The sequence below is a fragment of the Giraffa tippelskirchi genome, chromosome 2, assembly GCF_054371585.1.
Source record: "Giraffa tippelskirchi isolate mGirTip1 chromosome 2, T2T-mGirTip1v1.2.pri, whole genome shotgun sequence".
Taxonomy (NCBI): Eukaryota; Metazoa; Chordata; class Mammalia; order Artiodactyla; family Giraffidae; genus Giraffa; species Giraffa tippelskirchi.
Window position 1 is genome coordinate 14,621,718 of NC_137276.1, and position 27,818 is coordinate 14,649,535.

General features: G+C 50.9%; 1 protein-coding gene across 5 annotated transcripts in view; it reads left to right on the forward strand.

Moving 5' to 3' along the window:
• Positions 1 to 27,818, forward strand: part of HSPA12A (heat shock protein family A (Hsp70) member 12A) — a 173,353-nt gene that overhangs the window by 135,542 nt on the left and 9,993 nt on the right. For all 5 annotated transcript variants that reach the window (XR_014077799.1, XM_081573472.1, XM_081573471.1 and 2 more), the window contains 6 exons: positions 3,248 to 3,333; positions 4,829 to 4,956; positions 7,688 to 7,874; positions 10,018 to 10,122; positions 17,574 to 17,690; positions 25,595 to 25,766. Coding sequence is in view for 4 of the 5 variants with exons in the window: in XM_081573472.1 (XP_081429598.1) it covers positions 3,248 to 3,333; positions 4,829 to 4,956; positions 7,688 to 7,874; positions 10,018 to 10,122; positions 17,574 to 17,690; positions 25,595 to 25,766 (795 nt within the window). In the remaining variant the exon portion in view is untranslated. The remainder of the gene's footprint in view (positions 1 to 3,247; positions 3,334 to 4,828; positions 4,957 to 7,687; positions 7,875 to 10,017; positions 10,123 to 17,573; positions 17,691 to 25,594; positions 25,767 to 27,818) is intronic.

Genomic DNA, 27,818 nt, shown 5'->3' on the forward strand with positions numbered 1-27,818 from the left:
CTTAAATAGTTAAATAAAGATATATCAGCTTGAGAACGAATTTGTCACTGCAGGCTTTGTATATTCCTGTGGCGGGTTGATGCACATAAACTGGTGAATCATCGTTGATTTGGGATCTATAGAGCTACAGTTATGGGCGTGCTTCATATGCAAATGTATGTAAAGATCTTGCTCCTCCATACCATCCATGCAAATCAGTTTTAAATCATCACACAATGCAGCTGCATTTTAATTTCTAATGGAGAACAGCCGTGAAGTTCAATTGCCTCTAGGCCTGGCTGAGCGATCAAGTCAAATGATTTATTTCCACTGAACCAGAGGCAGGGTGGGAGGGAGATTGAAGGAGGTACAGGGAGAACCAAAAAAATCCTTGATTCTTGTCCTCACATGTCCTGGAGTCCTCCTGGGGCCCAAGGCATGTGTTCCGGGTGCGGCCCAACACCTGCTCTTCTACAAGTCAGTGGGCCATGCTCTGAGAAGGGCTGAGTGATGGGATAATTAGGACCAAGCAGTCAGCGGGGTGGATGGTTTGTCTGCTGATAATAGCTTGTTTACTAATTGCCAACACCAGATTTTCTGGGCAATTAGACATTTGGTTTCCTCCAAGACCTTCTGTGCAAATATGGACACATGGCCCCAGGCCTTCCAGGTAGCAGGTGGAGAGAGGGTGGCTCTCGGTACAGGATGGCATCTCTCTGATGCCACCTGCCCCAGGGGTGGTGGGGTCAGGGCAGACTTCTCACTAGTGAAGATGCTGAACTTCCCCTGCTTTTATGGAAGGAGTTACCCTGTGCTGGGTGGTAAGCAAAGAAGCTGAAGTTTAGTGGGCTGGTCCAGGAGCCAGGCTTATGTCTCCATTTTCTTTTCAAGAGCATTGAACCAGAGTGCTAGTAGGACCTGAAGCTTCTTCCTCTCTCAGATGAGCAAGTTGATTTTTTTTATTGTGGTAAAGTATATATAACATAAAATTTTCCATTTTAACCATTTGAAGGTGTACAAATCAATGGCATCAATACATTCGCAATGTTGTGTAACCATTTACTACTCTTTCTAAAACTTTTTCATCATCAAAAATGGAAATTTTGTATTCCTCATCCATCTATGCTCCCTCAGCCCCTGACTACCTCTAGTCTACTGTCTATCTCTATGAATTTGACTATTCTGTTTTTCTATTGACTATCTATATTTGCCTGTTCTGAATATGAGGTAATATTTTTTCTCTTATGTCCAGCGTATTTCACTTAGCATAATTTTTTCTAGTTCATCCATGGTGTATCATCTATAAGAATTTCATTCCTTTTTACAGCTGAATAATAATCCATTGAATGGATGTATGTATTTTTTTTTTATCCATTTACCTGTTGATGTATACTTGGGTTGTTTTTACTTTTTGGTTTTTGTAAACAGTGCTGCAATGAAGGTGCACATACAGGCATCCTTGTTTTCAATTCTTTTGGGTAGATAGATACTCAGGAGTGGAATTCCTAGGAAAGGAATTGGGTCTATTGTAAGACTACATCTCACTTTTTAAGAAACTACCAAACTGTTTATCACAGCGGCTGTACCATTTTGCATTCCCACAAGATATATACAGGGGATTTCAATATTTCCACATCCTTGCCAGCATTTGTTATTTCCTTTTTTAAAAAAAAAATATTATAGCCATCCTAGTGAGAGTGAAGCAGTATCTCACTGTGGTTTTGATTTCCCTATTGACTTATGAGTGCATTTCTCTAATGACTAATGTGTTAAGCATCTTTCACATGCTTATCAACCATTAGCATATCTTCTCTGGAGAAAGGTCTGTTTAAGTCCTTTCCCCCACAGATTGATTTTTCGTTTCTGTACTTAACTTGCTTCTGCGCCTTTCTCCCAAAGGTTGGAACTGAGCCTCATTGGGAGGAGAGGGAACAGATGCCTGCAGAGTGGGGAGGTGGCTGTGCAGATCCGAGGCTTTGCATTCCCTCTTTCATGATTCCTTTTATTCCCTCAACTCGTTTGGCATCCACTATAATGATGCTGTTTGAGTGCTCACCAAGCAGGAAAAGAAATCAGTAAGCGCGTGGGATTAACCAAAGTGATTTGGCAGCAGACGCAGATGGAGCCACTCCTGGTGCCTCCCTAGAAGCAGACAGGTCTTTCTCAGATACCTCCTAGACTCTGGGTTTCCTTGACCACATATATTGTAGCAAATTACCCATTTTTTTCCAGCAGGTATTAGCCTATATACTGAATGGAGCAGTATTTGCAGAACTCCCTGGATGGTACCTGGGACTTGTCAATGCCAAGAGTCTGGCCATCACCTCTACAGGGGAGTCCACCATCCTTGTTCTGCTGCCCTGCAAGATCCCAGTTCTGGGAAGCAGGCAGGGAGAGGGTCTGGAGCTTCCAGCACTGACCAGGGCCAGGGGCGACTCCCTCTTGGGAACTCATCCCTGAGTGAGAGCCACGGGGCTCTGGCAGAGTTTCAGAAGTTGTCTGAGTAATCGTAAGAGCAGCAGGGGAATCGGCAAAATGATGTTCAGGCTGCCTCGCTCCTGGCTCTTCTCTGTTTTGACCTCTGTCTGTTGTGGGGCCCTGACTATGGGCCCAGGAACGCTAATCTATCTGTCTTTCTGCTGTGGTTTTTCTTATTGAATGTCCAAACCCTTCAGCATTGCTGAAGTGAGACGAGTTCCCCGTGTTCCGGCAGGGCCTCGTGCAGGAAGGAAGGGAGGAGGTGATGCTTCTACTAAGCAAAGTTCTTTCTGGAAGTCGAACCCCTGTCCTCTGATGTGGTGATTAGGGTTGTTAATCTTGGGTGGGGTCCCCAAAACCCTTTGGAAACCTGAAGCCTGTGGATGACCTTACAAGAAAATGAACGCAAAATTTGCACATCATCTCAGGGGGGCTCCAGTTTTCTCTGGTCCATATACTGGTGCCTGGGTTAAGAATGGGCTCTACAGAAGGTAGGTTTAGGCACTGGGCAGCCTCTGTGCTAAGTGCTGAGAGATTGACTGCACTTAGTGAGAGGCTTGGTGATCACTGGGAGAAGAGGAGCGTCTCATTGGGTCAAGTTTTAAATACCAAATATGGGGCAACCAGATCAGACACCCCACCGTTCGGGGTGGAGTTCAGCCTGGCCCTCCGTTAGCTGCCTTTCCGAGGACGAGAACACTCCCTGCAGGAGCAAAGCCACGCAGTCCTCATTTCAGCTCTCCTGCTCCGCGTGCACCACCTCTAAGGATGCACTTGTCTTTCCTTTCAGAAACGGCCCCCACGTCTGCATATTCATCTCCGGCCCGGAGCCTGGGCGACACAGGAATAACACCTCTGTCCCCTTCCCACATTGTGGTAAGAAATGTGTATGTGTGGGGAGGATGGGGGAAGGGGCAGAATGTGAGTGCCGATTACCTTTGCTTTCCGAGTCGGCTCTCCCTACTCTGGGACAGAAAAGGCTTTCCGTGGAGTGGCTGGTGCTTCTGCAGCCATTGGCCTGGGTGTGGATAACATGAGCAGGCAAGGTGGGAGCAGCTCGTTAAAGACTCAGGGCTCAGAGACTGCGGGGCACCCTCTTGGGAGGACGCAGCCACATCTGGCCGGTGGGCGAATCAGTGAAAAGCAGTGGTTTTTCCAGTGCAGTTAAGCGCTGTGGCCAAAACCTGTGGCTCTAGCTGCTTCTGTACCAGCTTGCCCGGGAGAGTAGACCTGGGCATGTGGGGGTGTCAGGGGGAGGGGGGCTGGAGACTAGGCATTGGTTCCCACACTGCCCCAGATGGATATTGTGGGGCAGCTGTTCAAGGGATGTACACGTAGCCAACCAGAGAGAAGTACCAGGAGGGAAGGGCGGTTTTATAGGAGCTGCTCAGATCCACAAAGAAGACACTGCTGAGAACTTCAGAGCCATCGCTAGGGAGGGACGCCTGCTTGTCCTGGTTTTCCCGGCACTGTCTTGGCTTCCATGGAAAGGCCTGCATTCTGGAACTCCCTCAGGCTTGGGAAAACTGAGAGGCTTGGGCACCGAAGAGCCGCGTCCTGTGGTTTTCAAACTCTGTACCCTGAGGGTTCTCTGGAAAAGCTTCAGGGTCACCTAAGGGGATGGAGCGCAGTGTGACGAAAGGCCAGGTAGGTGGGGCTGTCACCCCCTGCTCTAACCAATCAATACTCTTCAGATCCCAAGTTGATTGGTATAATTTGAAATTCTGTGGGTATTAGAAAGGAAGTCTATACTGCTTTAAAAATTTTTTTGGAAATCTGGAATGACTTGACCTACTGACTTGACAGATGAGGAAAGGCTCTGGGCCCCAAGGGGACAGAACTCAGCAGGGTCACATGGCTGACTGTGGCAGGACCAGGCAGGGTCCCTGGTATGCTGAGCCCTACACCCCCGCACCACACACCCAGATGGAGGGGTCACCTGGCAGGTGCACAGGGCACAGCTGAGTAGGGTCTGGAGGTCTGTGTAGGGCCTGGGGGAGAGCAGTGGGGGGAAGACAGTGTCACTTGGGGAACCACTGGGCTTCTGGTTCAAACGGAAGCGTTTCTGTAATTTGCCACGTTCACGCTTGGTTGATAAAGGCTATAGTGCGCATGTGTAGGTAGGTGCCCTCTCCAGTGATCTGGCCCAGCCCTCCACCCAGGAGGACCCTCCATTTTTCCCTGAGTTGGTCAGGGGGGCATGGAGGCAGGCCTGTCCTCTCCCCAGGGCTCACCATGTGGCAGACTTGAACCAAACGTGGAATGTCCTTCTGTCTGCAGTGGGTGCACAGCAGGGCAGGGTGGAACCCTCCTGAAAGCTGGGCTTGACTGCCCCCACCCATGCCCTGTACCCCACTGGGTGTATCTGCAGAATGATGCCGACCCGAACATCTCTGAGCAGCAGACGTTTCTCGTGGTGGTGGCCATCGACTTTGGGACCACGTCCAGCGGCTATGCCTACAGCTTCACCAAGGAGCCAGAATGCATCCACGTGATGAGGTGAGCATCAGAGGGGCAGAGGCTGGCGCCAGTCACTGTCACTATGGAGACTTGGGGGAGGGCTCTGGGGGAGGGGAGAGGGCTCTGGGGAAGGGGAGAGGGAATCGTCCAATGAGCAGATGAATAGTGCTTAGTAGGCAGGTCCTTCGTGGATTCTGGCCCTGCTTGGCCTAATCTCACCTGCTTCTCAGAGTGTGTGTGCAAATGCAGTGAGATTTCCAATCAAGTGCTTTGTTATTGTTGTTTAGTTGCTAAGTCATGTCCAACTCTTTGCAACCCTATGGACTGTAGGCTCCTCTGTCCATGGGATTCTCCAGACAAGAATGCTGAAGTGGGTCACCATTCCCTTCTTCAGGGGATCTTCCTGACCTAGGGATTAAACCTGAACTGCAGGCAGATTCTTTACCATCTGAGTCACCAGGGAAGCCCCCATAAACTTGAATCAACATTTATTGGCTTCTATATTGTTGTTTTAAAAAATTTATTTCTAAAGGGAGAGTCATGAAGTGAAAATTGACAAAGGAGAAAGGAGCAGAAATAACTTTGAACTTGCTGGAGAGGAATTCTTACAAAGCCTTCACAGAGTTCAGGGTCTCTAGGGGTGTTATCTTAGTAATTGTAGAGATTTTGGAGGGAGGTTCTACCTGAATTTTATTTCAGTCAGAACATGTTAATATCACCTTGATCCAGACTGACAGAATTATGAATGAGAAAGTTTAATTTTTTATATTTAAATAGGAATGAAGAATTGAACATTTGAAGGGCAAAAACTCTGGAAGTCCATTATCTACTGGAAATGTCAGTGTTCATAGTCCTGGAAAACCTATTTCTTAAAGGTTCTGTGTGGAACGCATCCCTGGTCTAGGCACCAGTGTCTGCCTGGGATGGTGATCATCTCCGCATCTCAGCGGGGTCACTATGGGGACTTGGCTCCCTGGGTGGATGGAGCTTGACCGGAAACCAGCCATGGATGACTCCAGCCCCACCTGCATGGCAGGTCTAGGTGGATGTTGGCTCTCCATCTGGACTGTGATGGTGGCGGCAGGTGTGAGCCCAGCCAGGAGGGCAGGCTGGGGAGAAAGATGCTCTTCCCCTGGTGCACTGTGTCTCCCCCAGAGGCTGCTTGTAGGGGTCGCATGGCAGGACTGGAGCCACCTGCTGAGCCAGGACCTGGTAGAGGAGACAGCATCCTGTCCTCCTGGCAGCTAGGGCTTCTCTGCTGTGGCCCCAAAGAAGGGAGAAGCATCCAGTCACCTGTCTTCTCCACTCTCTTTACTTTTCTCCTGTCTGCGAGGAGGAAGGAAGCTTTTCTGGGGCTCAACCTACCCGCTGCTTGTTCCATCACACTTCCCATCAGTTCCAGGATCTAATCCCATCGCATCCTCCAGTCTGTCTGTACTCACCCCTCCTGGTTTCTGGCTCCTGCTCAGCACACAGACATGCAGGAGATGGTCCCTTCTCTCCATCAGAGCCATTCTGATGAGAGTTGTTCCCATCAGCGCTCTCATCCACCTGCCACTGTGACTGTCACCCCAGGATGGGGGCACCCGGGTCTATTTCTTGCCTGAATCTTTTCCTGGCTTGCACCTTCAAGCACCTCCTGGGAGTTCAATGCCAGCACTTTCAAATAAAGCCCTCCATGTTTCCTCCTGACTACTTCTTGGCCAGGACTGCTGGCATCTGTGAGGGACACTCTCTCCTCCAGACTCCTCAGCTTGAAACCTGTGGGGTGCCCTGGCGCCTGCTTACCGGTGAGGCCATTTGGCTTGGTTCTCCTTCTGGATGGTTCCTCCTCATCATCCCCTCTCTCTCTTCCCAGGGCTCTCTATCCTTGTACGAGCTCCCTCACCTTGAGACCTGAGCTCTGTTCTCAGCCTCCTGGCTTCTAGTCTCCCTCCCTTTAGTCCAGTTTGCTTTGGTCAACAATAGCTCTGATTCTGTCCCACGCCTGCTCTAAAACCTTTAGTGGCTCCCTATTACTCACTGATTAAATCTCTCACTCCTCAGGGTCCTCACCACCTTTCCAGTCTTGTTTTCCCCACCCAAGCACAATCACTTTCCTCATTTACACGCTTTCTCCAACCCACACAGTCACCTGGCATTCCCCATACATGCCCCGTGCTTGCCCACCTCTGAGCAGCCTGCAGTGTCCATCCCTCTTTCAACATCCAGCTGTCTGTCCATCCTTCAAGTCTCTCCTGAACCCTGCATTCTTTCCAAGCCTCCCATCTCTGGCACCTCTGCCTCCTCTGACCTCTCTGGGCTATATCTGTGGAGTCTTCACCTCCATCTGATGAAGCAGGTATTTATGTGTGTGTTTCTGCCATACCTGTTTCAAAGAGGATCCATCTGTTCTTGAGTGCTTGCAGATTAAAAAGCCAAACTGCAAACCAAACACACACAGACACAGTTACCTACTATGTTGTGAGTTATTTGAAGGCAGAAATATAAATGTTTTATCTCTGTGTCACCAGCACCTGGCACAAAGTAGATGCTCAGTAAACTTTGAGTGAAAGGATAAAACAGACTTTGTTACTGAGCAAGAACCTGGCCCTTGTCCATTTTATTTTGCTTGTTAACTCAAATTGTGTCTCTGGTCACCACTCAACCAGCTAAAATGAGTGCACCTGTAGCAGCCACTGTGAGCACCCACATCTGTACCAGCCATGCACACAGTAGGTGCTCACATCTGTGCAAGAAGGCCCATAACCTTTTCCTTTCCTGGCGGCAGGCGATGGGAGGGAGGCGACCCTGGGGTATCCAACCAGAAGACTCCGACCACCATCCTGTTGACTCCGGAGAGGAAGTTCCACAGTTTCGGGTATGCCGCCAGGGACTTTTACCATGACCTGGATCCCAACGAGGCCAAGCAGTGGCTGTACCTGGAGAAGTTCAAGATGAAGCTGCACACGACTGGGGTGAGCCAGCCTCTCCCGGGCCCCAAGTGCCCCACATTCGAGAGCCGAGGTTCCTCCAGCCCTTCTGACCCTTGCGGGCCCTCAGGTTTCTCCCAAGCAGAAATGAACGTCCATTCACCTGGATTTTAGAACATCCTGGAGCACACCACACTTTTGTGGACCACACAGTACATTTTCTGATGCACGCATGGACAGGGAGATATTCAGAATATTTAGCAACTTGTTTGCTTTGGAAATCGACCCATCAGAGAGACACTGGCTGGATGGAGCACAGGCATAGGGAGCTCGGGAGCCCTGCTGTTCTGGGAGATCCCCCTTCAGTTGCTGGATTGTTGGGAGATCAACAGGTCCTGAAGGAAGGACTTGGGGGCTGGGAGGCCTTTTGGGGGCTCAGGGTAGTGGCTATTAATGAACCAGTTTGGAAGTAACAACCTGTAACAACTAGCTTATTTAACCCTCTGTGTGGGGAAGGAGGTGGCTCAGAAAATCAAGTCTCCCCCCAATAATTGGAGATTCAGTGCCTGAAGCAGTTTTGCTCCCTACTTTCCAGGGTTCAGTAAGACGGCCAAGTCGATTAGGACCCTCCCCTGGGCTTCATCGAAATGTTGGTCCATAGGATAGGATTTTTTTCAGTTTAAGCATTTTATCCCTTAAATTTTCCTTAATGCACACAGTACTTAGAGATGCAGGGTGGTGATATGTTTAGGACCACAGACCCTGAAGCCAGATGGTCTGGGTTTAAATCCCACCTCTGCCACCTTTGAGATACTTAATCCAAGTCCCTGAGCCTCTCCTGCCTTGCTTTACCTTATCTGTGAAATGGGGGCACTACTTGTGCTTTTTTTGCGGGGATGTTGTAAGGATTAAAGGAATCAAAATACACAAAGCACTTAGAACCATGCTGGTCTTGAGCAAGTTAAAGTCAGTTGCCAGCTTCTATTAGTATTGCTTTTATCTGTCTCCTGTTAAGGGTTTGCAGATGACAAAATGGATGTTACCGGGAGATCCTGCAGCCAGCACCCGGCCTTCCAGGGCTCTGTGCTCATCCATGTGGTGGTCTCTCTCTGAAGCAGACTGACTTCTGCTTGAAAAGCATCCTTCCTGTTTTACCTGCTGGGATTTGGGGCCTAATAGCAGTCTCCCGCAGGTGGAAGCCCAGAATTTTTTTTCAGTTTGAATTTTTTAATTCCAAGCCCATGTCTTCCTGGTGCCTGGAAGCTGCCTGGGAGCCACCACACCAAAGTTGGGGTATCTTTGCTTAGCCCCAGGTGTTGGAGTAGTGAGCTTGTGCGAATGGGTCGAGATGATGGGCAGATCCCACGAGGCCAGTTTAGCACTTGATACTCCTTCACATTCCAAAGGCAAAGGCTAATTACCCAACCTGGATCAATCCAGAGGCCACACTGATTTTTTTTTCCCCCCAGTGGTGATAAGTCTGCTGGTTCCAGAAGACTTAGGGGCTTCCTCCTGATGTTTGCTCTGCCCATTCCCACCCCCTGGGGACTATTTTCATCATTTTTTAATGACCTCAATCCATCTGGCATCTCACAGAGCATCTTCCACCCGAGGACTGCACGCAGCAGCTGCTGTGGCTTCTGGCAGGGGAAAAAGGCAGTGATGCTGGGCTCCCAGTGGATTAGACAGCACAAGCCTTAAAATAGGAGCCCTTCTATTTTTGTGACTTGGTTGGCAGCTCATCGGGTAGTGAAAGCTTCATGCCTGTTTAGTGCCATGCACATCAGTGAGTTGGCATGATTATCTAGGCTTCGATTAGGAGGGTTCCCAAGGGTGACCATGTGTGTCCATGTGTAGAAATAGTATGTAAATTGCATCAGAAGTGGCGGCTGCTACCTTTTCTTTCTTTCCAGGCCCTGTTGCTGCCCCAAGACCTCTGCTCCCAGAGGGTCCAGAAGAGGGAAAAAAGAGGGAGGGAGGAGAGCAGTGGAGATGGGGTTGGGGGGAACAGCCAGGGCCTCTTACACAGTAAGGGGGCGATGCTGCCAGCCCTGTCCTGGGGGCATGCCATCCTAGTCTGCGGGAAACACAAACATGGTTCGCTGGGATTCCTGGATCTCCAAGTGGCAGTGCCTAAAGCCAGAAGGGAGGCCTTCTTCTTCCTATCTCACTTCATTCTCCCCTCCAGGACCTCACCATGGATACAGACCTGACAGCAGCAAATGGCAAGAAAGTCAAAGCCCTTGAAATCTTTGCTTATGCCCTGCAGTACTTTAAGGAACAAGCACTAAAGGTAGGTACATACTAGAGCCTGTACTGTGGAGGGGCACCTGCCTGCTAGACAGTTTCTGGGGAGAGAATGTGGGCTTTGTATTCTGAAAGCACGATGCACCCATGTGCGCTGCTGGTGGGAAGGGAACATGGTGCAATTGCTGTGGAGAACAGCCTGGCAGTTCCTCAAAAGGTTAAACACAGGGGCTTCCCTAGTGGCTCAGTGGTAAAGAATCTGCCTACCAGTGCAAGAGACGGGGGTTCGATCCCTGGTCCGGGAAGATTCCACATGCTGCAGAGCAACTAAAACCCGTGTGTCACAAGCTCTTGAGCCTGTGCTCTAGAGCCTGAGAGCTGAAACTACCGAAGCCCACACATCCTAGAGCCCATGACCTACAACAGGAGAGGCCACAGCAGTGAGAAGCCACACAACAGAGCACACCCCACACCCAACAAGAGAGCAGCCCTGCTCACCGCAAGGGCAAGTAAAGCCCATGCAGCAACCAAGACCCAGCACAGCCAAAAAATAACTAACTAAAAAAAAAAGGTTAAACACAGAGTGACCTGGAGGTTCTAACCACGAGAAAAGAAAACATATATTCACATAAAAACTTGTGCCTGAATGTTTATAGCAGCCCTGTTCATAATAACCAAAAAGGCAGAAACAACTGACATGTCCATCCGTGGATGAATGGGTAACTAAATGGGATCCACCCATACACTGGAATATTATTCAGCCTTAAAAAAGGAATGAAGTACTGATATATGCCGTGACACAGATGAACATTGACAACATGATGCTAAGTGAAAGAAGCCGGATACAAAAGGCTACCTAGGGTAGGATTCCATTTGTAGAAAATGTCCAGAAGAGGCAAATCCATGGAGACAGAAAGTAGATGAGTGATTGTCAGAGGCAGGGGGCGGGGGGCGTGGGCGTGAGGAGTGACTGCTGGGGGTTTGGGTTTCTTTGGGGGGATGATGAAGTTAGACAGTGGGAATGTCACACCACCTTGTGAATATACTAACACCCACTGAACTGTATGCTTTAAAGGTGAGTTTTATGGCATGTGAATTATATCTCAGTAAAACAAACGAAAGAAAGATAGGAGACCCATGTCCCAGCTGTTTGATCCTGGGCAAGGTGCTCAACCTCTCTGATACCCACATACCTAATGTGAAGAGGGAGGCAGGTAACTGCCTTGGCGGTCGTTTGATAATAAGTGAAAGATTGAATGTTAAATGCCTCCCTTGGGGCTCGAAATGGAGTAAACACTTGGCAAATAGTTGTTGCTGTCTCTCTCCATGGCTTCCACCCCAGGCCCGGTGGAAGAAGCTGACCCGCTGAATAAGCCCCCCTTGGTTGGTCCTCCGCAAAGGTTTGTTCACTGATGGCTCAAAATGAAGAAAACGGCTAGTTTCCCAGTGGAATATAGCAGTCTGCTCAGAGTCCCCTCCCATGGGCATGGTGACAAGTGGGTGTAGATCAGGGGATTAAAGAGCCTTGTACTGAGCTCTGTCTCAAAAGAACCGGGAACCTCAGAAGCATTTGGTATTATGGGATCACTAGAAGAAATTTGCGGCTTCCTGGGTGGCTCAGTGGTAAAGAATCTGCCTGCTAAAGCAGGAGACATGAATGAATTCGATCCCTGGGTTGGGAAGATCCCCTAGAGAAGGAAATGGCAACCCACTCCAGTATTCTTTCATGAAGAATCCCATGGACAGAGGAGCTACAGTCCATGGGGTGGCAAAAGAGTCAGACGCAACCTAATGACTAAAATAACAAAACAACAAACAGAAGAAATTTAGTAAATTCTTGAAACAGAATAGAATTCTAGAAATAGGGCTGCGTACGTGCATGCTAAGTCGCTTCATTTGTGTCCCTGACCTTATGGACCGTAGCCAGCCAGGCTCCTCTGCCCATGGGATTCCTCAGGCAAGAATGCTGGAGTGGATTTCCATGCCCTTCTCCGGGGGGTCTTCCAGACCCAGAGATCAAACCTGCGTCTCTTAAGTCGTCTGCATTGGCAGGTTATTTACCACTAGCGCCACTTGCAAAGTCCAGAAATAGGGCTAGCAGGAGCCAAAGCAGTGAGAATGTAACACTGCTTTCATCCATTCAAGTACCTTTTGTTTTGAGTACTTCGTGTGGGGCAGGTCCTCTGCGAGTTCTGGTTGTGTGGAAACAAACAGTGCAACGGAGTATGCAGTTGATGGGTGAGTGTTGGGGATTCAGTGAAGGCAGAGATTCTACCCAACGACAGCAGCAGGGAATCCCCCCGGCGGAGAGGGGTTGGGGGCTTCTGACATGCAGCAGCTGGCAGGGCAGGTGTTTCACCTGGTAGAATGGCCCAGGAACAGCTCAGGGGAAAGAAGACATAGCCAACCGCTGGGGGGAGCAGGCAGTTTGCAGCAGGCGAAGGGCAAGGCTGCAGAGAGACCAGGCACAGTGGGCGGGGGACGCGATTGTGCAGAGTCTCAAATGCCAGGAGAAGGAATTCTTCCTGGGTGGTGGGGAGCCCTCATAGGACTTCTCTCAGGGCAGTGAGTGGCCACGAGGATAGTGTTAGGGGAGGGGAGACCACCGTGGTCCTCAGGGCCCGCAAGGGGAGAAGAGGAACCTGTTGGCAGCTCTCTCAGACCCTGAAGCAGGTCCGAGGGCTGAGGGCGAGGCTGAGACTCCACCTGCGGGCTCATCTGAGGAACAGGAAAACCAAGGAGATAAATGGGATGCGGTGGAGGGAGGGAGTGGTTCCTTCTGTGAAAGGGGGTGGGGAGAGGACTCTGGGGAGGGAAGTGGGAGGGAGACAGGTGGGTTCACTTCAGGAAGCAGGTGGTGACCAGCCAGAGGCAGGAGCAGGGAGGCCAGTGGGGACCCATGGAAAGGGAGCCACCGTGGGTCCAGTTCAGTTCAGCTGCTCAGTCGTGTGCGACTCTTTGCGACCCCATGGCCTGCAGCACGCCAGGCCTCCCTGTCTACCTCCAACTCCCGGAGTTTACTCAAACCCATGTCCATTGAGTCGGTGATGTCATCCAACCATCTCATCCTCTGTCGTCCCCTTCTCCTCCTACCTTCAATCTTTCCCAGCATCAGGGTCTTTTCCAGTGAGTCAGTTCTTCGCATCAGGTGGCCAAAGTATTGGAGTTTCAGCTTCAGCATCAGTCCTTCCAATGAATATTCAGGACTGATTTCCTTTAGGATGGACTGGTTGGATCTCCTTGCTGTCCAAGGGACTCTCAAGAGTCTTCTCCAACACCACAGTTCAAAAGCATCAATTCTTCGACGCTCAGCTTTTTTTATCCAGCTCTCACATCCAGCTTTCACTACTGGAAAAACCATAGCTTTGACTAGAAGGACCTTTGTTGGGAAAGTAATGTCTCTGCTTTTTAATATGCTGTCTAGGTTGGTCATAACTTTTCTTCCAAGGAGCAAGTGTCTTTTAATTTCATGGCTGCAGTGAAAGGGAGCTGCCATGGGTCCAGAAGGCATCAAAGCAGGAGAGGAGGTGGCCCTCTGTGGGCCTGAAGAGAGGAATTCCAGAGGGACTGACTTAGTGCCTAGAGGAAGATGCAGAGGCATGAAGGGAGGCCGGCGGGGGCAGGCTGTCTCCAGATTAAGATGAGGAGCCACGGGAACTCAGGGAAAACGTGGGACCTGAGAAAGTCTGTGACTTTGGAGTCTGTTTCAGGTTGGCCATTACGTGACGACAGGCCTGAGCAGTCCATCTTTCAGGGGAGGGAGGGGGCAGAGGCCATCAGGCACAATATGGGTGGATGGGGGGTTGGTTGTGTGCCTGTCAGCTCAGCCAGAGGCTTCAGGAACTTTCTCCCAGCAGGGAACATGTTGTGAAGAAAAGCTGTCTGAGGAGATGTATAGGAACTGGGTCCTTCACAAGAGGCTGGCTGGTGTTCGAGGGGCAGGTGGATTCAGAGCAGCGGACTGCTGCGTGTTGGACCTGAATAAGCTCTAGTAGATTATCTCAGAAATCACATCCCTGGAGCGGTCTCGTTGTTCACAAGGGACAGCCGGTGAAAGTGCCATGACAGGAAATGTCCAGTCAAACCAGCTTCCTTCCCTTCCAAGCTGGTCTCCACCCTCTGGTGAGCAAACAACCCAACCAGACAACTTTCCATATGGCTAGGAAAGCCCGTCATTCATCTTTGAGCCTTTTCCTGTTTAAAGAGTTTAAAATAGGCTGGATGGTTAATATAGGTGGCACCCTTAGCATCCCTCTCAACCCATTACAGTCTCACCTACTTTTACAGCCCAATGCAGACCTGCAAAGAAATCAGTTCAGTTCAGTTCAGTCACTCAGTCATATCCAACTCTTTGCAACCCCATGGACTGCAGCACACCAGGCTTCCCTGTCCATCACCAACTCCCGGAGCTTGCTCAAACTCATGTGCATCGAGTCAGTGATGCCAGCCAACCATCTCATCCACTGTCGTCCCCTTCTCCTCCTGCCTTCAATCTTTCCAAGCATCAGGGTCTTTTCCAAGGAGTCAGTTCTTCACATCAGATTGCCAAAGTATTGGAGCTTCAGCTTCAGCATCAGTCCTTCCAATGAATATTCAGGACTGATTTCCTTTAGGATGGACTAATTGGATCTCCTTGCAGTCCAAGATTGCCATTTTGACCTCCTGTCATAAAGTGAAAGTTGCTCAGTCTTGTCTGACTCTTTGCAATCCCATGGACTATCCAGTCCATGGAATTCTCCAGGCCATAATACTGGAGTGGGCAGCCGTTCCCTTCTCTAGGGGATCTTCCCAACCCAGGGATCAAACCCAGGCCTCCCACACTACAGGTGGATTCTTTACCAGCTGAGCCCCCAGGGAAACCCTCAAGGACATAAAACATGATCAAAAAATAAACACAAACAGAAAAGGACTGTTTTACCAGTAATCCCACTTCTGGACATATATCCAGAAAAGATGAAAATGTACATGCCAATTTAAAAAGATACATGCACCCCAAGGTTCATAGGAACATTATTTATTATACAATAATGAAGACATGGAAGTAACCTAAATGTCCATTGACTAGATGAATGGGTAAAGAAGATGTGGAACAAATATACAATGGAATGTTACTCGGCCATTAAAAAGAATGAACTAATGTCATTTGCAGCAATGTGGATGGACCTAGAGATTGTCATATAAGTGAAGTAAATCAAAGACAAATATCATATATCACATATATATAGAATCTAAAAAAATGATACAAATGAACTTCTGTATAAAACAGAAGTAGATCTACAGACATAGAAAACATACTTATGGTTACCAAAGGGGAAAGGGGTGGGGAGGGATAAATTAGGAGTTTCGGATTAATAGGCACTATGCTGTGCTATGCTTAGTCGCTCAGTCATGTCTAACTCTTTGCAACCCCATGGACTATAGCCTGCCAGGCTCCTCTGTCCATGGGGATTCTCCAGGCAAGAATACCGGAGTGGGTTGCCATGCCCTCCTCCAGGGTATCTTCCCAACCCAGGGATGGAACCCAGGTCTTCTGCATTGCAAGGGGGGATTCTTTAGTGTCTGAGCCACCAGGGAAGCCTAAGAATACTGGAGTGGGTACCCTAATCCTTCTCCAGGGGATCTTCTCATCCCAGGAATCAAACCGAGGTATTCTGCCTTGCGGACAGATTCTTTACCAGCTGAGCCACCAGGGAAGCCCTTAATAGACACTACTGTGTGTAAAATGGAAAAAAAAACAAGGACCTATATATAACACAGGGAATTGTATTCAGCATCTTATAATAACCTATAATGGAAAAGAATTTGAAGAAGTATATATATATATCTACATACATATATATATCTACATACATACATATATGTGGATATATATATATACATATATATGTATGTATATATTTCTGAGGTAACTTAGTGGTGAAGAATCCACCAGCCAAGCTGGAGACATGGGTTCAATCCCTGGGTCAGGAAGATCCCCTGGAGAAGGGAATGGCAACCCACTCCAGTATTCTTGCTTGAGAAATCCCAGGACAGAGGAGCCTGGAGGGCTGCAGTCCATGAGGTCGCAGGAGTTGGACACCACTTGGCAACTAAACCACCACCCCCAGGCTTGTTTTCAGATTTGTCTGTTGAATGTGGCAGCAGGGGGTGGGGGGGCAGGTGGAGTCAGCATTGATCAGAGGTCTTCTCTGGGCTGGATGTTCCTCGTGTCTTCTCATTTAATCTTGCCAGTAACGCTGTGGGTTACTGTTATTCTTCTCATTTTCCCGGTGGGAATACTGAGTCAGAGAACTTTTCTAGAGACATATTTTGTCTTCATGGGCCTGGTTGAGACCTCTGATGCTTCCACCCATCCTGTTTATCCAGGTGGGTCTCACTGACTTTTATTTTTTTAAGTATAGTTGATTTGCAATGTGATGCCAGTCTCTGCTGTACAGCAAAGTTATACACATATATATACATTTAAAAAAATACATTCTTTTCCATTATCGGTTATCCTGGGAGACTGAATATAGTCCCGTGTGCTGTGCAGCAGGACCTTGTTGTTTATCCATTCTAAATGTAATAGTTTGCATCTACCAACCTTAAACTCCCAGTCCATTCCTCGTCCTCTCCCTCTCCCCCTTGTCAACCACGAGTCTGATCTCTATGTCTGTGAGCCTGTTTCTGTGTGTAGATAGGTGTTACATTAACTGAAAGTCAAGGGCAGCAGCATTCTTGCTAGGTCATGTTGTTCATACCCTTCCCATCCTGCTAGGAAAACCCCCCTGATGTGCTGGGCTTGCAGTAAGGTGAGTGAGTGACAACTCTGATAACAAATGCCACCAGTTGCTAAAGATTCCTGTAGGCTAGGCACTGTCCAGATACGAGACCAAAGTAACAATTTCGTTAAGACCTTTCTTGGCCTTTAGCGTCAAGATAGACCTGGGTCTGGGTGCAGAGTTTGGCTCTGCACCTTTCTAGCTGGTCAGTCATCACAGAGATACTGAAGACATCTAGGCCTTAGTTTGCCATGTGTAGAAAAGGGCCCGTGCCGATCTCTTGCAGACAGGATTCCCAAATGGATTCATGGAGATGAGGTATGAAAGGAGCTTAACAAGATTGACATGGCAGAGGAAGCTGTCAGGAAGTGGAGCTCTCAGAAAATGATCATTCCTCCCAACAATGATATGAGCTTATTATTATCCCCATTGTGCAGATAAGGAAGCTGAGGCCTGAGACGTGGTCACTTGCCCTAAGTCACAGGACTAGGAAGTGACCAAAGGCCTCAGATCTGCCCGCCTCCACCTGCAGCCACATCCAGTGAATGAAGGAGCTGGTTAGCTCCCTGTTTGCTGAAAATTCAGGCAACAGAGTCTTATTCCTGATGCTGGTTAGGTTCAGGGGGCTGCAGAATAGATGCCCCAAAAGTTTGTAGCCAAGAAACCTGGATTTTCAGCGAAGCCACGGGAGGACCAGTTCTGTCCACTTGACCTGCTGCATTTTCTCTGGCTTCAGGAGCTGAGTGACCAGGCAGGTTTGGAGTTCGAGAACTCTGATGTCAGATGGGTCATCACAGTGCCTGCCATCTGGAAGCAGCCGGCCAAGCAGTTCATGAGACAAGCTGCCTACCAGGTGAGTGTGGGGCTGGGGGCGGGCGGGGGCCCAAGAGGCACGCTGTGGTGGCCGTCACCCCACTCAGCTGTCCCCCAGCATTTACAGGCCTCCTCGGGAGGCAGGCAGAGGTCGCCCACAGCCAGGAGGTCAGGAGCCTTCTCATTCCTCAGCTTCCTCCCAAGAGATCTGATGGACAAGGGAAGGGGCTGGCCTCGGTTTTCTTGCTAGCTTTATTCATTTCCAGGTCTTGTTGTCAAGGCCGGTCTCTCTGAGTCAAGGGCTGCCTCTCTGAGTGGGTAGTGGGGGAGTGTAGGGAGAGGCCCCTTACACCGAGGAGGTCAAGGGGGAAGCCAGGCTGTGGGGCGGGGGGGTGGTGTCCTCTGGGCTTTGGCACCTTGGGCAGTAGGAGCACCAGCAGTGCCGACGGCCAGCCCATCCCTCATGGGTGCTGGAGGGCATCACTGGTGCCACAAACCCTCGTGGCCTCCACCCCTCACACTTGCAGACAACTTGTGCCATGAAGGGGCTCCCACGAGGGGCTGACTTCATGGCAGGAGTGGCCGGCCATACTGACCTGTTATTATGATCCCGGGACAGAGCAGGATCCTTTTGTGCTTAGTCCCCTGGGTTAATAAATGAGTGCTCACCCTAGGAGTCAGCTTCCAGAACGTTCCACCTGAGCAGGCTGAGGAATATCACCCAGATCATAGACGTCCTCTGCCATGCCTCCTGGAGTGAGCTGCCCTTCCCAGGAGACACACCTCTAACGCTGGGTCTGTGACCATGGACTCAAAGGAAAGGATGGACCTTTCCTTTCAAATACCTCAACTGAATCCACCCTGAGTGCCAACCCTGGAGAAGGAAATGGCAACCCACTCTGGTATTCTTGCCTGGAAAATCACATGGACGGAGACTGGTGGGCAACACCCCATGGAGTCACAAAGAGTCAGACGTGACTGAGCAACTAACACACACACACACCAAGCACCAAACAGTCAGATGGCCCTGGGCACCTTACATTGTCCTCCGTGTCTGGGGCTTTACTCCAGGTGGCTTTACTCCAGTTCAGGGAAGGACAGTGTCCCCTCCTTACCCCACCCCCCTCATTCCCCTCCTTCCCTCCACTGCCCCAGCCTGTCTCCTCTGCTCTCCCCTTCCTCTGTTCAGCGTGAGAATCTGGTTCAGTCTATGCATCTGCCAAAAATAGATTTGTTTTTATAGGGATGAGGAAAGAAAGTGGAAGTTCCAGAAACAGACAACTTCTTTAAAAAGGAAGAGATCCAAGTGTGGTTCCCCTGCCCACGGGAGCCCTGGGCATCAGGGAGCTCTTCCTAGGTGGCAGGCCTCAGGCAGTGTCCAGGGATCCAGAGACGGGACCCGGGGACCTGGGTGTCTGCTGAGATACTGTCCAGGGGCCTGAGTTTTCCCAGGAAGGATCCTCAAAACTCATGGTTTAGACTTTTTTCATTTTCCAGCCCTCAGGAAGACTTGAGCAACAAACATGTGACCTGGAAACGGGACAGTTCTTATTTTTAGCCTGAAAAAGAAAGAGGTGCAGAGACTGGTAGATTCATCAGGGCTGTGGAGTCCTGGGCCGGCTCTTTAAGGGCTGCCCCTCTGAGTGGGAAGTGGAGGAGTGTAGGGAGAGGCCCCTTATGCTGAGGAGGCCAAGGGGGAAGCCAGGCTGGCGGTGGGGGGTCCTCTGGGCTTTGGTACCATGGGCAATGGGAGGGTCAGCAGTTCCTGGGCAGGGCCCAGGTGACCAGCATGGATGGAAGGAGTGGGGGGATTTGCTTCCTGAGGCCAGGAGATGCCCTGCCAATGGATCTTTCCTTAACTGGGTAACGTTTGTCCAGAGCACTGTTTGTGCAGCTTTATTTGGGGCTCTTTTTGATACTTGTGTTCAGTTTACAGTCACTGGATGGATTTGAAGATGGCAGGGACCATTTGTTCATTCATTCTTTGTTCACGTGTTCATTTATTCATTAAACAAGCCTGTGCTAGTGGCCTTCTGTTCCAGGATGCAGGAGGTGCTCAGGTCATGTGACAGGGGCCCTGCTCTCAAATCGCTCACATCCAAGTGGCTCATTGAAGCCATCTGTACTTCTGGGAAGGGGTCTGTAGCATGTTAGGGGCACCTTCTTTAGCCTATCTTCTGGAAGAGTCTTCAGGACAAAATGGAAATGGAGTTTGCCACTCTCTCAAGTTAGCATCTCTCCAACTCTTCCTTCCTCACCTCCCATTTATAACACAGAGTGAGAATGGTGGCTGTTAATCTTATGTGTCAGCTTGACTGGGCCTACGGGTACCCAGATATTTGGTCAAATATCATTCCAAGTATTGCTATGAGGGTGTTTCTGGATGAGATTAACATTTATATTGATTGACTAAATAGAGCAGATTGCCCTCCCTAAGGTGGGTGGTCTCATCCAGTCAGTTGAAGGCCTGATTTAGAACAAAAGGCTGAACCTTCCTAGATAGAATAAGAGGGAATTCCTCCTGCCTGCCTGTCTTCAAGCTGGGACATTGTTTCCCTTGCTTTTGGCCTCTAACTGGACTCTTCCTTGGTCTTGAGCCTGCTGGCAAGGGAATTATACTGTCTGCCCTCCGGGGCCTAGCTTGCCAACTGAAGTCTTAGGATTTGTCAGTCTCCACAATCATGTGAGCCAACTCCTTATTAACAAACCCCCTTCTACATACACAAACATTCTGCTGGTTCTGTTTCTCTGAAGAAATCTGACAAATACAGAACCTGAGCAAAAAGGACAGTTCCTGGCCCAACCAGCTCCTGAGACCTGAGCCTTCCCAGCAGCCCTTCCACCAGAAGTGCAGCCCATCGGCCTGGCTTCACGCAGATGAGCAGGCAGGGTGAGCAGGATGGTTTTCCATCAGGGCAGCTGGGAAACTGGTCAGCCCACCCTGCTTGCATGTGGCAAATGGAGCCCCTCCTTCCAGGTTCCTGGGTCCAAGTTCACGGCACTGTCACGAGGCTGTCTCCCATCAGCCTGGCGGAGGAGGAAGAGGCCTGGATGAAGAGAGAGACAGAAACAGGCCCGGGGAGAAGCAGGCCTGCAGGGGGTGGGCCTGAGGCCTGAGCCTGGAGGTGTGTGATTCACGGCCAGTGAGGGCTGCCCAGCACTTGACAAGGGGGCAGCTTCATCTGTAAAACACCCCAAACCCCTCTTGTGTCACGTGATTGCTGAAGAAGTGGGTTTAAGCTCCATCTTTTATGACCCACCTTCTTGGGGCAGCTTTAGAGCCTTTAAGGGCATTCACTAGAAAGATGGCAGCAGAAAGAACAGCTGATGCCCCTTCTGAGGCCCTCAGAAAAGAGCTAGAATAGGAGATAGTTCCACTCTGTCCTGTGTGGATCATGCATAGGAAGTAGTCTAGTGTATTTCTAGATGCATTTTTTTTTTTTTGCGTAAAATGTGTAACTCTCATAGGTTCCAGAAACCTGTTAAATAAATTATATTGCCATACCCATGATGATCTCATCTAACACGGAGCTTGCATTTGCCTCCCTTTCTGAACAAACTGCAGTGAAAAATAATCACATCAAGAAAGAAACCCAACCCTGTGACACTCAGAAACCCTGCAGCTGTAGCTCTTTGCAGCTCGATGCCAGCCCAGCCAAGCTCTCAACTAGTCTGGCCCTTTTACGCAGCTGTGGACACAGCCCCTTGGCGGGTTTTCCTGGCTGACTGCAGGCCCGAGGAGCAGAGAAGTCGGGATGGTAACCGCCCGCGTCCTTGGCCTCCCTGGAGTGGAGCTTGTGACCAGGAAGCCAAGCTCTAAAAACTAATACTGCGATGGAGCTGTTGCTGGCCCAGATGTGGAGAGTCAGATGGAGTAGCCTGCTCTTGGTTCAGAGGCTTTCTGATTGTAGAATCCTCAGGTCATGCCTGCAGAGCTCTCTTGAGAGGGGGCCCGAAGATCGCAGAAAGGCTGACGGAGGGATGGGTGATTCATTCACCCGGCAGCTGCCCTCTCAGCACCTACTGTGTGCTTTGGGGCTAGAAGACCCGACGGGTGCCCTTAGAAAATACCCCTTCTTGCAGGAGAGGTTAGACAGGTCCGCACAGATCGATGGTGGGAGGCAGAACATGCCATGTGCTGGGCCGGGGGCCGAGCAGAGGGAGAGCCCACATCGAACAGAACCTTGGGATACCACCTCCAGGGGTAGAGTTACCGGAAGCGGAGAGCTCTTCCGCCCTGGTTGACCCTGACCTGATCCCAGGCAAAGACCCCCAGGGTCTCTTGTAGCTGCCAGGCCAGGGGGCTTCTGCTGAGAAGGACGGGGGCCAGGGGGCTTCTGCTGAGAAGAACGGGGAGTGTTTTATAGAGAAACGAAGCTTACGTTTCAGGGCACGGCATCCTCCTGCTTAGAGAGAAAGACATCTGGGTTTGTAAGAGGCTGGCGAAGATGTCTGCATTTCCTCCTTTTCTCGGAGTCTCCCTGGCAGCTCCGAGAAGCCTCCTGGGGAGACAGAATCTGTGTAGAGACAGCTGTCTTCTCTGGCCCCTCTCCCCACTCTGCCTGTGGCCTCCCTGAGCGTTTGCTGGTGGGGACATGGCCCCTTGGTCTCGCTGGGGAGTGGAGACGGGGGCTGGTTCAAGCAGAGGAGTGTGGTTACTTGGTCCTGGGCCTCTCAGGCACTGCCGGGCCCCCCACTGACCTTGCCTTTCCCTCCCCTCTGGTTTGGGGTCGGTCCTCTTCACCTCTGCTTCCATCTGCATCTTCACCCGGGTACCATGGGGAACTCATCACGGAAATGGGTCAAAGCTTTTGCTGTGGAGCTGAGCCCAGTCCAGCTGGGGAGGGACAGATGAATGGTCCCCCAAGGGGTGCAGCCCCGGGCACATTCGGGTCAGTCTGCTTGTCTTTCACATCTTCAGGATGTGGGAGCATCCCAGTGGGAGGTGTTCTCAGTCACACACCAGGGACCCTCGGACGCCCTTGAATTGTATCATTCTACTCAAGACTCCTCAATCCTCTGGATCTGATGTGATTTTCCATGGAGATGTTTCACATGTAAGTTAGCCTGTTTAGAATTTCCAGGAAGGCCTGGAGAGGAATGAAGGTGTCTGTCTTCTCTGCTCCTTTGTCCCCTGCAGTCCCCATTGCCCCAGACAGGCCCTGGACCCAGCTGTTCTCACCAGCCATGTGGGCACCGCCTGGCCTGCTGATGGGACACAGCGACAGGAATGTGCCTTCTCTCCTTAACACCGAATCCTGGGCTCACTCTGCACTGCGCTTCCCAGCCTCCTCCCTTCCTGAGCTTTGCGGGAGAGGCTCGTGTATCCCAGGCCCGCTGTTGCTTTGTTGTTCATCTTTCCTTCTTCCTCGATCCACGTGGTGGGAGCCGGGCCTGTGAGCTCCCGGTCTAGAAGGGTCTTGGCTTTACATACAAACCCACGAGGATGGAAGAACCAGTCCACAAGCACTGTGCTGTAGACAGGGCTCCTCCTGCTGTCACTCTAGAGTTTTTCTTCTGGGATCCTGGGGAGAAAGGTTCAGAGGTTTCCCCATTCCTGGCAGCACTTGCTGTGGGTAGCCCGGGGCTTCTTTCACCAGGCATTTTAACCCTCGGCTGCCTTTTTACTGAGGATGTCTGATGAGACCCTACAAGAAACTGAGGCTGGGGGAGGGGGCACTTTAACCCCTTGGACCGGAATCTTGTCACACCCCTGCGTCAGTCACCCATTGACTCGTGTAAGCTCAGGGCAGACCTGGCCTCTTCGACCTGGGGGCCCGGCCGATGGGCAACAGATCCTGCTTGTGTGGTTGGGCTCAACCGAGGCAGGAAGGAGGCAGGTTCCTGGTGGAGGGTGAAGGCATGTGCGGTTCCATCTGGTTTTGTAAAGGACAGTCTTCCAGAAGGGTTCTGCCCTTGGCAGACATTTAGTTTTGGCAAAGTAGAGACTTTGTCCCCTGCCGGCTCACGGTATCTCATTGAGACCTAATTGATTGGTTCATTTGGGATAATACGGTTATTCGGGAGAACAAATGGCAGCAGGTATAGGCAGTCCTGTCCCAGACTAAATGAGTGGAGGTCGCACCTTCAAACCAGTTCAGAAGGGGAGTGTTAGGGGCACCCAGGAGTTCTGTCAAAGCATGGAGGACTGGGCCCCACTTGAGTAACCGGAGTTACTAAGAGCTGCTGCTGCTGCTAAGTCGCTTCAGTCGTGTCCGACTCTGTGCGACCCCATACACGGCAGCCCACCAGGCTCCGCTGTCCCTGGGATTCTCCAGGCAAGAATACTGGAGTGGGTTGCCATTTCCTTCTCCACACTAAGAGCAGGAGAGCTCAGAACCAGTTCAAGAGCTAGTCTGTGGGGCCTGGGCTGGCTGTATCACTTCTGTTGGCTACCCTGGAGCCTAAGACTGTCCCAGTTTGGGCACTGAGAGATCAGTGTCCCAGGAAACCCAGGACACTTGGTCACCCTATGTCTCCAAGCCTTGGTTTCTTTCTGCATAAAGTGAAGGAGTTGGACAAAAGGTGTCTGTAATTTCTAACCTCAACTCCCCTCCCTTCCTTGCCCAATAATTGACCCTCCAAAGCCCCTTCTGCTCATGACCCTAGGCTGGCTCTTCCCCATGCGTCATTTACGAGTGTGATGTTAAGCAGACCTTTGTCCCTGGCTGAAAAGATGAGTGTATCTCCTGGGGCCTGGGGAGAACTGGGGGCCTTCTCCAAAGTGGATGTTGCACCTGGGGAGCGTCCCGGGTTCCCTCGGAAATGGCAGCAAAGACAGCAAACACAGCGGTGCCGGAATGAGCTAGTTTCAGTTTCCCATTGTGTTGGCAACCAAGGACATCTGTGCACATGGGCAGCTTCAACAAGCAAGCCACGCCTCGTGCTCCAGGTCAAGGCCAAGCCAGTCCGTGTCTCTGTGCACCCTCAGAGGGGTGTTCCCGAAGACCCCTGGCTGCCCTTCGAGAGGCCTGGAGGGGTTGTGGCTGGAGCAAGCCAGGCATCATGGGGCAGACACACATCTGCTGTGAACAGGAGAGAGGCTTTGCCCAAGATAACTGCCAGTGGGCTTTCCCCCGCATCTAGGACCTGGGGACTCTATGGATGCCAGGGTGGGGGTGGGGGGCTTTCTCCTGGAGCCCCCTCGGTGCTCTGGAGATAACAGGTCAGATTCCCACATAGCAGATTCAGATTCTCACAAGCTGAGGCCCGGCGATGGCCTTTCTGTTTCCTAGGCCGCCGACCATTGGGGTTTGTAGGCCTTGGTCCTGCCATTTAGTTCTGGAACTGGAAACAGACCATCATCGGCCTTCCATCCTGGGTTGGTTTTCTAAGTTTTGGGTCCTTTGCCCCTTTGGGCTTCTCAGTTGTGGGGCCAAATGGGCCAAACTTGCAGGCAGCCCTGAGGCTCACAGAGCCTGGCACTTCCCAAGAATACTTGTACATGTTCTTTGCCCACTCTGTGATGTTTGGGCACCTGGCTTGGGGCTCAGCACCCAGTTACCCCCGATTTTAGGCTCTGCAGGGGCCTGTGGCAGAGAAGGCAATGGCAGCCCACGCCAGTTCTCTTGCCTGGAGAATCCCATGGACGGAGGAGCCTGGTGGGCTGTAGTCCATGGGGTCAGGAAGAGTCGGACACGACTGAGCGCCTTCACTTTCACTTTTCACTTTCATGCGCTGGAGAAGGAAATGGCAACCCACTCCAGTATGCTTGCCTGGAGAATCCCAGGGATCGGGAGTCTGGTGGGCTGCCATCTATGGGGTCGCACAGAGTCGGACATGACCGTCGCGATTTAGCAGCAGCAGGGGCCTGTGGAGGGAGTTTCCCCAACCAGCGGAGCGTGAGTGCCCCTTCCTTGGGGGTGCTCACTTCCAAGGTGGGGGTGTCCTTGGAGGGGCCCCATCCAGGGAGTCCGGGTCCCAGCCTTGCCTTCTGTCTTCCAGGCAGGCCTGGCCTCCCCGGAGAACTCGGAGCAGCTCATCATTGCCCTGGAGCCTGAGGCAGCCTCCATCTACTGCCGGAAGCTGCGGCTGCACCAGATGACTGATCTAAGCAGCAAGGCCGTGGTCAACGGGTACAGCTCCAGTGACACAGTAGGAGCTGGGTTTGCACAGGGTACCTGCTCTCTCTCTCCCCTCCCTGCTGTCCCCCCTCCAGCCCCATGCATGTGTCTCTGCCTTGGAGTTTGCAAAGGCACTCAGTGCCTTCAGGAGACCTCAAGATGCTTCTGGAGGAGGCTGGAGTTAAGTACCTCTGTGCTCAGCACTGCTTCCCCCTCCCCCCACCCTGCTGACCTGACCCCTCCAAGGACCCTGTAAACTCAGCAGTGGTTACCCTAGTTCATCACCCACCCAAGTACCTAAAGGGAGGACCCTTCTCTCCCAAGAACGTGAGAGCAGTCCGAGAGTGCCTCTTGGCCGTGCATTTTACTAGGCTTTTAAATCTTTCCTGTCTATTAACTGATTCTTAATCTAATTCCACGGTCCTGTTATTAATGCCTCCATTAAGACTGTTGATTTATCGCTGACTCATTCTTTGGGGCGCTTTGTGTGTGATGCGCTCATTGTGAATCTTAACTATAAACCTGGTGAGAGTTGAGACTAGAGGTTAAAAGGGCGGACTTTGCCTGAGGGGTTGATGCTCATTTAGCTGCGAGAAGGAGCACGGTGCAGGGAGACCCAGGATGGGCATTTTAAGGGCTTTTTTTTTCTCTCCAATATTGGGTTGGCCAAAAATTCTGTGACAGTTTATGGAAAAACCTGATATTGACCTATATGCAAATTGCTCACAAGCTTGCTCCTCAGAACTATTTTCCCGGGAATGCAGGGCTCTGTAGATCTGTCCAGGGCCATGGAGTCTGCAGATACCCTGGGTCAGTCAGAGCCACGTGGGTGAACACAGATGCTAAGGAGCTGTGGGGAGTGGCACTCTGCACCCCAGCTCTGAGCTCTCTGCCTGAGTGAGGACTTCAAGGGCAAATCCCCCTTCCCCATCATTCCAGCCCACCTCCATCCTGCCCTGGAAGGCCCAGGTCCTGGAGGAGGAGAGGGATGACGTGAGTGAGGACTGTCACCAATTGGTCCCGAGCTTTCCTTGTTTCTCAGCTTGAAGCCTGTTTCTGCACTGCCTGGGCGCTGGGCCCCAGGCTCACCCTTGGCAGGTGCACATTCCTGCCCAGACAGGCTCTCTTCCTCTTCACTCTGCCCCAGTGGCCACTGCTCTGCATTTTTAACCTAGGATGGAGGCTCAGGCCTGTAAACCTGAGCCATGAGACAGTGGCAAGAAGTTCACTTGTCACCAGGATGCTGCCCCCTTACCCTGCCAGGGCCATGTGTTCGCAGCCTGGGTCTGATTGACCCAGAATGAATGGAAACAGTCTTCCCTCCAAGTCTCGGGGCTCGATTTGCCTTTTTCTCACAAGGCTAGCCTCACTGCTAACTAAACCCAGTGCAGTCACGTTTTAAATATTCAGGATCATTGTTTTAATTGGAAAAAAGAGGAATGTCTGACTGGGCTCTCTATTTCATATACTGATTCTTACTCAATTGTTCATAGATAGCAACTCATGCCAGAATTAGCTAATTCAACACAGCTCTCCTTGACACTTCTTAAGTACAACATTCACATATGAGGGAACTGTTAGAATGCTTGCCTTTCCCAAGAGCTCAAGAGGTTTTGTTTCTCTTTGCTTTAATGTATCCTATCATGCCCACACTGCTCCATGTCTGTGTCCTGTACCTTGGGGAATTTGCTGTTGTTTTCTGTGCTCAGAGGGGCATCTTTGGTTTTTGAAATCCTCATGTTGTTGGCCACCACCCCTCAGAGGGTCAGTAAGGCAGGGGTTCCATCTTAACCTTGCTTTTTGGTGAGAACCTCCCTCCCAGAAGGACAGAGTGCTGTGTGGGAAGGCCTGGCAGAGTGCTTAATCAGGGGGTACCCAGGATGGCATCAGTAGCCTGAACCCCCAAACCCTGGCCATTCTCTGCCCTCTGATGCCCCTCCCTGATGGATGCCCAGTGGCCACCACTGAGGAGACCAGAGCTGGCACTCTGTCCCAGCACTGCAGGGTTTACTGTTGGTATCATTTGACTCCAAAAAGACTTAACAACATTAGTAAAGGCTACATTTTTCACAATCTTGGGCATATTTGCCTGAAAAACAGGATTT